Genomic DNA, 12,339 nt, shown 5'->3' with positions numbered 1-12,339 from the left:
ATTCTGGAGGCAGCATAGCGGCTCTTGGACCATTACCATCTCTGATAGATGGAGCCACACATGCATAATCTCGCGTTTAAAACGAGATTACCGGTGCTCAGCACTGTTATAAAAAGTTTGTTGTAGCGGTGTTTGGAGTGGAAAAAATGTGCTGTTACTGGCAACACTGCTTCATTCGAGTCCCCTGGATTTTTGATGGCGGGCTTTCGTGTGAGGTTTTCCTCTAAGCATGTGATGATAGCGATTTGGACTGTACAGTGAATGCTTTCTGGATGCTCGTCTTGTTGACTAACATTTTCTACCTGCAGCTCTCATTCGCTTCTTTCTCAGAGAGCAGTCGTGCTGCCAGCATCATGAATTAGTTTTACGTATGCACTCTATCTGACTTTTGCATATTTTCGCAGGAAACGTTTGCACGAGCAAAGACCTGGGTAAAGGAACTGCAGCGACAAGCCAGTCCTAACATTGTGATTGCTCTGGCAGGGAACAAAGCTGACCTTGCCAACAAGCGCATGGTGGAGTATGAGGTGAGTGAGTCCGACAATTACTGTGCAGGCATCCTCCAGGCCCTTGATGTCCAGTTTCACAACAACCACCTTGCCACACCATCCGCTTTCAGATTCAAAATGCTGCCCGCCTTCTTCTACAGTTGCACTATTGTTCTGCTGTTGTATAAGATTTTTTTAGTCGGTGCTCAATACCTTGTCACTGGTGCTGATGCCGGGCAGTGCCAGCAGGCTCTCTACACCATAAACTGCCAAAGGCATGTTATCCAGCCAGTCCTCCTTCGAAGAGTTGAGAACAGCGAAGTGCCCATGTCAAGATTGTGTAGAGTCTGTGGAAAAAAAATACTAGGCCATTTCTAAATCCCAAATATATCTAATTGCTTTTAGAAGTAGTTTGGCAATCTCATGCTCTATCCCCAGCTCAACTTTGGCCTGATGGCTTTGCTTGATTTCCAGGAGGCCCAGGCGTACGCAGACGATAACAGCCTTCTGTTTATGGAGACTTCGGCCAAGACCGCAATGAATGTGAACGACCTCTTCCTGGCAATAGGTGGGTATGTGCTGTTGTGTAGCCACGAGTTCAGCAGAATTGCTGCCTACTTAACTTAAAACTGTGTAGAGATTGGTGGGAAGCGGGCACAGGATCTGTAAATAAAGAGTAAGACCACCAGGAGGCACGTGTTGAGACAGTACTTTTGGGGAGGCCCTGGGTGCATCAGGCTGCTTATTCTGAAGCAGTCAGGGTATGGAGGGCATTTGATTTGTCGGTGAAACAGCATCTAGCTTAACCCAAAGCAGTTTGTGGCGGGTGGTTGGCACTTAAAATAGCGAAGGGAAGGTGAGACATTGTAGCCTGGAAACGGTCCTACAGCTGAGATACTGTCCTGGTGCACCCAGACACTGTATGGTCACTGTCTTATGTCAGTGTTCGAGTCGCCTCTGGTCACAAAGGCTTTGACTTAAAATTAACAAGTCTTCTGTCCTGGTTGAATTCTGCAAATGAAATAAATGCCTCTGTGCGGCTGATAAAGCATCTACATTAAGGTTAAAAGGTTGTTTTTCTAGCATTCTTATATAGATGAGAAAGCAGGGGTCTCTTAACCCCTCTTATGTGCGCCCTCACTCAGATCTGAATTGTTGGAGCGTGCAGCAGGTGGCCTCTGCAACCCTGCCACTGGGACAATCCATGAATGCTCTGTCCTGTCTTAATCAGTACCGGTCCTCACATACGTGACCTACCTAACTCCCAAGTCCGTACCAGACTGACTCAACACAAGGAGCCCTGAGCACATATCCGGCAGCTGTATTCTCTTCCATGGCCTGCTGCGGCCGAGTGGTCTTGCTTTACACCCAGCCCCAGCTGAAGAAAATACTCGACTCAGGCTCGTCAGCTGCGGGTATCTGCCGTGGGCAGCACTCCGGGGCACACAGATGGGTGGGTCCAGCACCCATTCTTATTTCAAAGTTCTAATCTGTTTTTTTATCCTATTTTCCACACCTGGTATTGTTTGCAGATTGAAAACATACGGCTACTCCATAGTATGTATTCATGGCTCTTGTCAGACTAAGCATGTCTCCACATGCGCCCTTCCCTAGGAGCTAGGACGTATTTGCTGATCACTTCCTTATATACCCCAACAGTTGGTCTTTGTTTTGAAATGAAGATTTTCTTTTCATAAATGCCAAAAATAAAAACCTGCTTAGAAAAGCAGAAGAATACAGAAAAAGAACCACTTCTATGTTAAAACTTGCACGTTAAAGTTCACAGTTTAATACTTCATATACATTAATTGTGATGGATGATTATCTGTTCGGCATTTTATGGCTCCATGCAATTGTAAAAGCCAGGTCTTTTGCACTCACAAAATACGAAAGGGCACTACTCGAATACCCTCCCTGTAACGATCATGTTAGAAAGGGACAGTAGGTTTGGTTAGTGACCTTCCGATTTAGGGATGTTGCAGCAGTCTTAAGATCTTCTTTTAAAGCTTCTTATTGCCTAAAAGGGTGTAATTTCCTATATTTATAGATGGCCATAGACTTGATTTCTTGGTTTTACTTGTGAAAAAGTGTCACTCCTAAATGTCACACATTTGGCAGTTGAATGTCACTCATAAGTACAATGAAACCATGGAAATGCCACTCGTAAGCAATCTGAAAACTTGCCAGCTACGCCTCTGGTGCTAGGCCAGATTCCATCATCTGAGAGGGCCATAAATTGCTTGCCACACAACGCAGTATTTTTAAGCAGCACTCGTTAGTAAATTTAGGCCACATTTTCTGTGCATTGGTATCACAAATACGCCTCATTCTTATTAGGGTCCCTTTTCTCCGGTGGGAATGATGTCACTGTTTTTTGTGTCTTGAGGTCGCTGCCAGCTTGTAGTCCAACCTTAATGCCTGTGGGACGTCACGGTTTTAGAATGACAAAATCTGCTATCTGCACTGGAAATAAGGGGGATCTTTCTGGACGCTGGATCTGGTAGCTCTTATTGAGCCAGATCCAAATCTGCCTCAGTGAAATATGCTGAATTGTTCTTGGTGCAATTTTCTGACACTTGTACACATTCAGCAATGCCACACTTTACCTGTATGTGGCCTGAGCAGACCCATTTCAGAAACCTCAGAAGTATGAAAGAATTTAAGAAAATGGAGGTTCTACACTTAAGTTTTACAGTTTTTGTGCAGTTCCTTGATGCAGGCTTACACATGACTGAGCTTAGCTTGTGTTTTGCTTTTTACTAATGACCGAGCTGAACTACTCATGCACTGACAAAAATCTCTGGAATGCACTTCTTAGTCCAAAGATGACATTTATTATTTCACTACGCAAGGTTCCTAAAAGGAGATCAGCATGTTGAAAGCACACATTTAGAAAATAGTCACAGCAATGAAATAAAAATATACCAAAATGATTCTCCACTGCATTCGACGTCTGAATCCTGATTGAGGCCACTGTGAGGGCCGAGATCTTTGTTTCGCTCAGGCGGATTTAGGTGCAAGTTGAAAGCTTTTTTTAAGGAAATAATTACATTTGAGATCTGTAGAAAAAGCATTCACCAGGTTTGTCTTTTTGCAGCATGAACGCTTATTGATTCACATTCCTGGTGTTATTCTGCCATCTACTGGTTGGCTCTGGAAAAACATCTAAAACTAAACTAATCTTGGTGTGAGGATAGGTAGTGTTAGGACTCGTGATGACGTGGATCGTTCGCTATTAATGTCCCAGAATATGGCTGGTTTTGGGTTCGGCAGCATGCGACCAGTTGGCAATATCATAATTGCGTGAGAGCTCTTTCTCATGAGTTAAGGAACATTCAGCCTCTGTGACTGGAGAGGATGATTCTGCTTTGTTAGGCTACATTTGTTAAAGCAGGGATTTGCAGAGCACTGCTAGGATGGACATGTAGAGCTTGGTGTTCAACTGCTCTCTTCCTTCCTTTTAACGTGCATCTCCACCTGATTAATTGGTCAGTTTTCGCCTTTGCAGGGCTGAATTGTGAATGGTACAGAACTAGTGATTTTCTGCCGTTCTTAACCTTTTGCCTTCTGTGGACCCCCACTGAATCTTTTCTAGAGTCCGAAGACCCCCACAGAATCATTATTGGAAGCCAGGGACGCCTGATCAAAGACATTTCTATGATTTGAACCTCAAAATACACAAAAATACTAAAACAAGAATACAACAAACCAATGTTATACTATTTAAAAAGTGTGTTTAATTCACAAACATAAAGGGGGGGGGTTCAGCTCCTCAATTTTGCTTCTTTATTTGTATGTACATTATTGATTTTAATTTATGAATTTTAACATTCAATTTTGTAAAACAGTTGCAGACCCCTGAGTAGGCCTCCCGGACCCCTGTAATAAATCACAATGCCTTTGGGCTCACATTCCAAAACTTTCAATCATGGCTTGTTAACGGGTTTTATAACAGGCCGGGACTGAGAGTTCTGGAATTAAAGCTGAAGGCAATGCGAGTTTCTCACAGTACCTGTGGGTGGGCCAAAAAGATTTTAAAAAAGAAAAATATACTCACCCATGCTCCTCATACTCGTTTTGGCTGCAGTCAGCGCTACTACACCTACCTCATGGAGACTTAGCCAGCTCCCCTCTAAAATCCCAACACTGCTCTCATGCTGCTGATAACCAGCATGAGAGCAGTGCCAGGATTGGCTGGAGTGGGCTGGCTCAACATCAAGGCTGTGCCTGCTGGAGCCTGCCTGTGCCTGCTCTCTACCCAGCTGTCCAAGAAAGCTAGGTGGAGAGGTTTACACTGCATATTTCAGGCTGTCCGTCACAAGCCAGCCGGCCAAAGTGACATGCGCAGTGTAAATTGGTGGAGTGAGCACGACTCCCCAGCTGCCAGTCAGTCATTCAATTTTGTAAAACAGTTGCAGACCCCTGAGTAGGCCTCCCGGACCCCTGTAATAAATCACAATGCCTTTGGGCTCACATTCCAAAGCTTTCATTCATGGCTTGTTAACGGGTTTTATAACAGGCCGGGACAGAGTTCTGGAATTAAAGCTGAAGGCAATGCGAGTTTCTCACAGTACCTGTGGGTGGGCCAAAAAGATTTAAAAAAAGAAAAATATACTTACCCATGCTCCTCATACTCGTTTTGGCTGCAGTCAGCGCTACTACACCTACCTCATGGAGACTTAGCCAGCTCCCCTCTAAAATCCTGACACTGCTCTCATGCTGCAGATAACCAGCATGAGAGCAGTGCCAGGATTGGCTGGAGTGGGCTGGCTCAACATCGAGGCTGTGCCTGCTGGAGCCTGCCTGTGCCTGCTCTCTACCCAGCTGTCCAAGAAAGCTAGGTGGAGAGGTTTACACTGCATATTTCAGGCTGTCCGTCACAAGCCAGCCGGCCAAAGTGACATGCGCAGTGTCTCACCCCAAAACACTGCTCAGGCGGGAGCAGTGAAAAATAAAATGGCAATTCATTTTTTTACCATTTTATTTTTCACTTTTGCTGCACTGGGGGACACCGCTGACTACACCACAGAATTCTTCTGAAGTGTGGCTGGCCTGTTAATAGGCACTTTATTCGCTGTGCATCGAGAACCAGCTGCAGTGCCTGCAGTCGATTTTACATGATGGGTGAACTCCCCAGTTCACTGTCACCATGCCCAAGAATTGTGTTTGGCAAATCTCAGATAGGTACATTATGGGTATTTAGATCGCTTGGAAAACTTTTCAGTGTTTTTTGTTGAACATTCTTATTTAGTGTGTTTTTATTTTTAGGCCTGGGTTAGGGTGAAAAGAAAGGGCGTGCATAGGAAGTGCTGAAACTGAGCTCCCCCTTCTGATGCATATGAAACTGCGCTATCTTATGGCTGTAATTCTACCCACTGATGTGTGTTCATGATTGCCTCCCACAGCAAAGAAGCTGCCAAAAAGCGAACCGCAGAGTGCGAGTGGGCCGGCCGGCAGGAACCGGGGCGTGGACCTTCACGAGCAGGCCCAGCAGAGCAAGAGCCAGTGCTGCAGCAACTGAGGAAGGATCCCGCGAGAGGGCGAGATAAGACAAACATCTCCATTCCCTTCAGTGCAAAAGACCTTCCACCTTCACCTCACCTCCAGTAACAGCAGCACACGGGGGCAAAGGACCGGAACCCCAAAACGACTCCCTCCACCCTCCTGGCCGAGAGCTCAGTAACTAGCACTTTTTAACGCTTCTCCGAAACAAAAAACACACCCCTTCCCTGCAACCTATACGGCGAGATTGGAAAAGACTTAAACTCTTCCAAAAACTTGACACTTTGTACTATAGACACAGACATTCTAACTATACACTTTCCTCTGTTACCTGTCCTAATATGCAGACATATATTTCCAACCCTGCCGCACTCCCAACCAACCTAACTCGCCCCGCTTTTGCTAACCACGAGATCAAGTATGTAGGTGTTCAGGTCCAGGCAACAACTGCCCTCATGTGCTTTTCTAGGAAACTAACTTAGGAGGGAGACGTGTCCCTCCTACTTCTATACATTTTCTTCCTTTTACAACCTGAAAAAATGGTGTTCTCTCTGCTCCTGTGGATTGCGCAGTTAACATTTCTTGTTTGCCTTTGTTGGAATGCCTCGGTGTCTGTCTTGCCCCCGCTCTTCAGCCGGAGGACCGGAAGGAATGCAGTGAGACGGGGATGCGGGGGGGCGGGCTTGAGGCGCTGGACAGTGGGACTCTTCATGAACGCCAAGTGTCTCTACTTTGCTTTAACCGGTGGCTCAGCAGGCTTCCGCGGCCTTGTTTCCAGAGGGCCTGAAAGAATGTGTTCTTCTGGAAGGTTGCTGTCCAGTGGGCACGGAATAACACTTTCCCACCTCTCCGGAACTTCTTGTGCTGTAGGCACCTGAGAATCTTTAGTTTTTCCAGAACAAACTTCTTTTTCTTGGGGCATTTCGTAATGCCCCCTCTGTCTGGATCTGGAATCATTGCTGCTCTGTGTCCATGAAAAACGGCCTTGTCATCTGGGGTCACTCAACTAGGCTGTGTCCTGTGGGGTACCAGGCGCCAGTGCTCTCTGGAAAGCTTACACTTTAATCTCCCATGGTTAGTTTTGAGCAGCAGGGATTTGCATGTTCATTCTGTTCTGGGAACTAAATTAAACCCACTTTAAGACTGCCGGGATAGCAACTTTCTTTTTCTTGGTTTTTGCTCGTGCTGACTTCTGGCAGTGTTTTCATGCAACCCATTCCTTTGTTTACCACTTTTATTAGGTCACATTAGTCTTCCGCCATCGTGTATAGTTGTGCTTCCTGTGAAAGGAGTTAACGCTCCCCTGAGTTGTGACCGCGTCATTTCCGGCCGACTGCAAGCTTCACTTTGTACCCTAGGTGTGTAACAGCACTAACTTTTTATTAGGTCTGTAAGACCTGAAAAGAGGCATTGGCGGTAGAGGACGCGTTACTGCTCTTGTTTGCAGGTGTGTCGAACTGTAAACTGATTTTCTGTGAACAAATGTTTGTCTGTTTCTGTGGTATTTTATCAATAGGTGACTGGTGTGTTTTTTAAGGAATTAGATATCCACCTTTCACTTTGTGTAAAGTACTCCCACAGCATTATTTACATAGTGTGTCCTGCAGAAAACTTAACGTTGTGTATGGGATTTAAGACTCCGAGCCTTGGTCAGATCAAGATTTCCTTTGAAGTTATTGGCTGGTGGCCTCTTTAGTTCAGAATGTTTTATGAGAGCTAATTGTTGAAAATTAAATTACACGTGCACGGTTGAGCTTGAAGTAAGACGGTTAAGTTACTGTCACTTGTGAACTTGGAGGTGAATATTTTTGCACATCTTCTGACCTTGTTTATCTTTTCTTTATTATGTATATTTTCCCTGGCAGTTCTGTAAGCATAGAATTGAATTTGTGATGGTAAATTAATGTAGTTTGAAAATTATGCTTGCAGGTTCATTTCAGTGGGCCTCAGTTCTGGTGAGGTTTGAGACCCAGGGGTGGAGTCTTAAAAAAATGTGTGTGTGTGTGTGTGTGTACCTACATGCAAGCCCATGCATACGTCTAGCCACCCTCCTGTGAAAATGAAAGCCAATGTGGGCGTGTGTACGTGCATGGTCTTGAGCGCTTGTGCACTGTTCCCCCCCTTGTATACAAATTGCAGACTGAGAGTGTACAATCTGTCTGCATTTTGTGGGATGTAAGGGGTGGGTAGTTTCTGTGTGTGTACGCAAACAGCCCTCTTCCTATATAAATTGCAGTCTGAAATTGTGGGTTACCTGGTGGCGTACTTGGTTTTGATGTTGTACACTGGTCCCTCCTTTCTGTGTTGTAGTGGACAGCCACTGACTGTGTGTGGGAGATAGGCATACACAGTGTACCCTCCCTGTTTAAATGGCAGGCTGAGGCAGTAATGTGTGCACCCACTACCTCCATCCTTACTGTGTACATGATATTATGAGGCATTGTACCACAGAGTGTCTCGTGTTAGTAATATCTTCTTGAGTGCTACCCTGTCCTTTATAAATGGCAGTAAGATGTAACATACTAACAAACTGTGTTGTGTGGGGTGGTATGTGTACCAGTGCCTACTCCTTTTATCCCTGCTTTGTAAACGGTCTGCCGCTCTGTGCATACGTGCTTTGTACGGGTGTTAGGAGTGTGTATGTAGATGCCTGCTTCTACCCTTTCAGGGTAAATGGGAATCTGAGGTGTGCAGACCGCCTCTATTTTTCTGGGATAGAAGATGTAGGAAGAGGGTGAGAGTCTGTGCATGTGATGTCCCTCCGTCTGGCGTGAACTGTAATATGTGGTACTGTGCAGACTGACTCTTGTGTGAGAGAATGAGTACACTGCTCCTCTCTTCAGTGCACATTTCAGTGCTGCCTTGCTCTGTTCTGCAGGTGTCTACACCACACCTCCCACGGGAATACATTGCAGCGTGCGGTTACGTGCAAGCCAGCTCTGCCCTTTGGGGTGGGGTATAGAACTGTGTGTGTATGTGTGTGTCTCAGAGCGCATATATACACTGTGCTTCACCCGGATGTAAATTGCTGCTTGTCGTTTGCAGACTTCCACTCTTTTTCGGCTGCAGACGGGAGAACTGATTCCTGCCCTCTTTAAATGGAATTCTTAAGTAGTGTCTGACCAGGATGTGTTCTGTCAAGCTTTGGCCTTGAATAATATGATGTTTGGCTGGAGGGCATAATTGTAGTTTTAGGTAAAGCAGTGAAGGATGGTGAGGGAGGATGAGAAAAGCTCTACTCAGTCCTAGATTTCTGACATGGCGAGAGAGTATGGGTATCAGTCGCACCTGGACTTCAACGAATGTAATGTTCTTGAGCCAGCCCTTCCTGGTTATGGTGCACTGTGTGTTGGAGCAGGGTGGCTGGGGGGCTCAGACGTTAGATCCACCCCCTCAGCTGTGGGCATCCCGATCTGCTTTATCCTAACTGTTCATAACATGCTCCATTTCTGCATAGCCTTTTCCACTGTTTAAGAACTAGCGTTCTCGTGGCAGACAAGCAGGCAAGGGTGCCTTTGTTCTGCACTGTACCCCTTTACTGTGTCCGTCCGCCACCTCTTTGTTGAGTCTATGGTGAAGGCGGCCCACCCTGGGTTGACAGCACATTTTTATGGGTGTTAACTGTCTGAGGCTCATATCAGGAGCCTTTGCTGAAGTAACAAGAGATACACACCTTGAAGTTCAGCAGCACACTGTAGTTTGTATAGTGGCCAGCATATTGGCTGTTAATGAATACTTCAGCTGCCATTCTTATTCTTGTGCACTTTTAAGTTAATCCATTGTTTAGTTACTGCTATCATCGTGCTTCCGCTCGACTCTGCCATACGTGTTTATTTTTATTCTCTTCTTTTTTTTTTCTAACACAGATTCTAAAAGATAGCTGTGAAATATTCTCTGAGGTTTGTGAGGCTGCTCAGGCTTACATACAAGGGTGGAATGGGACTGGGACAAGGTTGTCCCCTTGTACAGTGTGCACATAACCGACAGTGCAACCTCTCACTCCTTCGGCACACAGGAGAAAAGCTGGTTCATTTATAAGATAGTGCACATTTGTACAGAGAGTTCGGTGTATTAACGGTTCATGTTTAGGATTACTCCAGCTATTGGTGCTACCTACAAAGCCTTCTGGCACTGAACATGCCTTGATGTTTGACTCTGCGCCAGCCGTGAGCCCCTCAAATTGTGATCCTATGCAAGCTTTGGCTTCTGGTGTCAATATTGGACTGTGCAGGCCGGTGTCTTCACTTCTTAGGTCATTCCTGTCGTGTTGTGACCCCTCAGAAACCAGTGTATGCTGCTCTATATCCCTTCATCAATTTGTGTCCCCTGGTGACCGAACGCCTTGGCAACCTTGCGCCTGTAGGCATCATCGGTCCCAGAGCGGAGCAAAGTTTAGACTTGGGAGTCTTCGTTTTTTAACAAAGCAAGTTCCTAAGGTACTTCATGACCAAAGCTGGCTGAGCTAAGCTTGGGTGCACCGAGGTGTGGATGCCAGGGGGGAGGAGTGGAAGACCAATCTGCACAAGGTGTGAGGGTGCCACTAGGAAATGGTGAGGCATATTAGACGCACACTGAGCACAGAATAGCATAAGTTGAGCCCAGATGTTGTGTGTTGTAGCAGATATTTGTTGAGGGTTACTGAGCAGCTAAAGTTCAGACCCAGTGTGCAGTGTTATGTTGGTTGCTTCCCAAGTATAGTATAGTCATCTGCCGGGCCAGCTTGTACTCCGAAGATAATATTACCTCATTAGTCTTTCATTATTTTATTGAGGGCTCTTAAAAACCTTACTTAGAGGGTAGTAGAGAAACTAAGGAGTCCTTACTTTGATTTGCGCCTATGACAGCTCCTACGAGGTTGGCTAAGCAAAAGATATTTATCATTGAGGAAATGTCACCATAGCGTCACAGTGCAGCAACAAAGCAAGGGTCCTATTTCAGAGAGATTTCCACAGAGAGACTTTTTGGCATGAGAGTGCTAGAATGTGAAAGTACTGTGCCGGTTGGGAAAGAATCCAGTGTTCAGTGTCCATTCTTTTGTCTCATTTGTTGCGCCAGGAGTATGTGCACCCGAACAATTCCTGTTTGTGACTTAGACTGACTAAGGGCAGCAGAAGGCAAGCTGCCTTTGTTCAAAGACGGGGAGCGATTTGTGAGTGCCCATTTTCAAAAATTTGTCTTCGCTTTGGGTTCCTTAAAGCAAACTTTGGTTATTAACATCTTTTAAAGAATTTTCTTGTTTCAGCGGGTCACTGTTGCCTCCACCCAAAGAGCACTTCTCCAGGACACTGCAACCACAGTCCATTGCAAATTCCTTGTTCTTGGATAGGTACAGTGTCTAGGAGAGTTGCGTTCTTACTGCGCCCACCTTACTTAACAATCCCGCAAAGTGACCATAAGTAAGCAGCCACGTCAAATGGCTCAGATGCCTTGGAGTCGAGGATGACTTCAGACTGGAGCAAAGGGAAAATATGTCAAGTTATAATGCAAATAACCTTTATGTACGATAATCCCTATCTCTTTAAACAAGTAATCATGCATCTGACGCACAGAAGACTTGGCGGCCTTATTAGTGGATTCTAACCTGTGGGGGTGGTTGAACTGTCCTTAGCAGGTCCTGAAGCTCTAGAACTGGTCTTGAGCAGATTGTTGTCTGTGTGTGTACAGTCCTCTCCCAGTTGGCAACATTATGTTGCCAGTCCGTGTGAAGACCTGGACCAATTTTGGCTACCATACTTCCATACTTTTTTCTTTTTTTTTAAGATGGAACCATTGCATTTGTATTTGCTTTGAGAGAACACCACCTCTGCATTGATAACAATCATGAGATTATGGAGATCTGCTGCGCTGCAGATATTCCAATGTATTTAATGTAAGTAAAACCAACTTAAAGGAGAAAAGATATTAAATGAACTTGCCTTTGACTACAGTGTTTCATTTTGGTTCCTTGGTGGAGTTTGCATGTGTTTGGTGTGCCTTTTGGAATAGCTGCTGTGTTCGCTAGTGTGTCTCTTCAAATTTGAAGTTCTGTCTTGCTGTTCAGCAGTGAAGTGTGGAGGGAGAGGGCTTGTGTTAGAGTGCCTGGATGCTGACCTGCTGTCTAGTATGCTTCACCAAACATGGTGCACACGAGTGCTTCTGACTTCATTAGTGACTAAACAACTTGTGGCTCTATGCCAGCAGGTCACCGTGCCCTACATGTTGTTGTCACTGTAGGATTTCAGGCTGTAGAGTTTTCTCCTGGTGTTGAACTCTGACCCAAGCTGCTTCTGGGCTGGTGGATGAGCTTGTTTTGTAATGAGACTGGGTTGATACGGGTGTAACTGCTTTAAGGTCCCTGACTTTATAACTG

At 45.5% G+C, this 12,339-nt stretch overlaps 1 protein-coding gene across 3 annotated transcripts in view; it reads left to right on the top strand.

Annotated features, from left to right (window-relative positions):
* RAB5B (RAB5B, member RAS oncogene family) overlaps window positions 1-11,911 on the top strand; it is a 67,504-nt gene extending 55,593 nt beyond the window's left edge. For all 3 annotated transcript variants that reach the window (XM_069230594.1, XM_069230595.1, XM_069230596.1), the window contains 3 exons: window positions 405-527; window positions 963-1,056; window positions 5,894-11,911. In XM_069230594.1, coding sequence (XP_069086695.1) covers window positions 405-527; window positions 963-1,056; window positions 5,894-6,009 — 333 coding nt within the window. In that variant the 3' untranslated portion in view covers window positions 6,010-11,911. The remainder of the gene's footprint in view (window positions 1-404; window positions 528-962; window positions 1,057-5,893) is intronic.
* Window positions 11,912-12,339: the final 428 nt, after the last annotated feature.

Source organism: Pleurodeles waltl, chromosome 4_2, assembly GCF_031143425.1.
Source record: "Pleurodeles waltl isolate 20211129_DDA chromosome 4_2, aPleWal1.hap1.20221129, whole genome shotgun sequence".
In the NCBI taxonomy this organism is placed as follows: Eukaryota; Metazoa; Chordata; class Amphibia; order Caudata; family Salamandridae; genus Pleurodeles; species Pleurodeles waltl.
The sequence above is the reverse complement of the archived record's forward strand: the minus strand, read 5'-3'. Positions and strand labels throughout refer to the sequence as shown.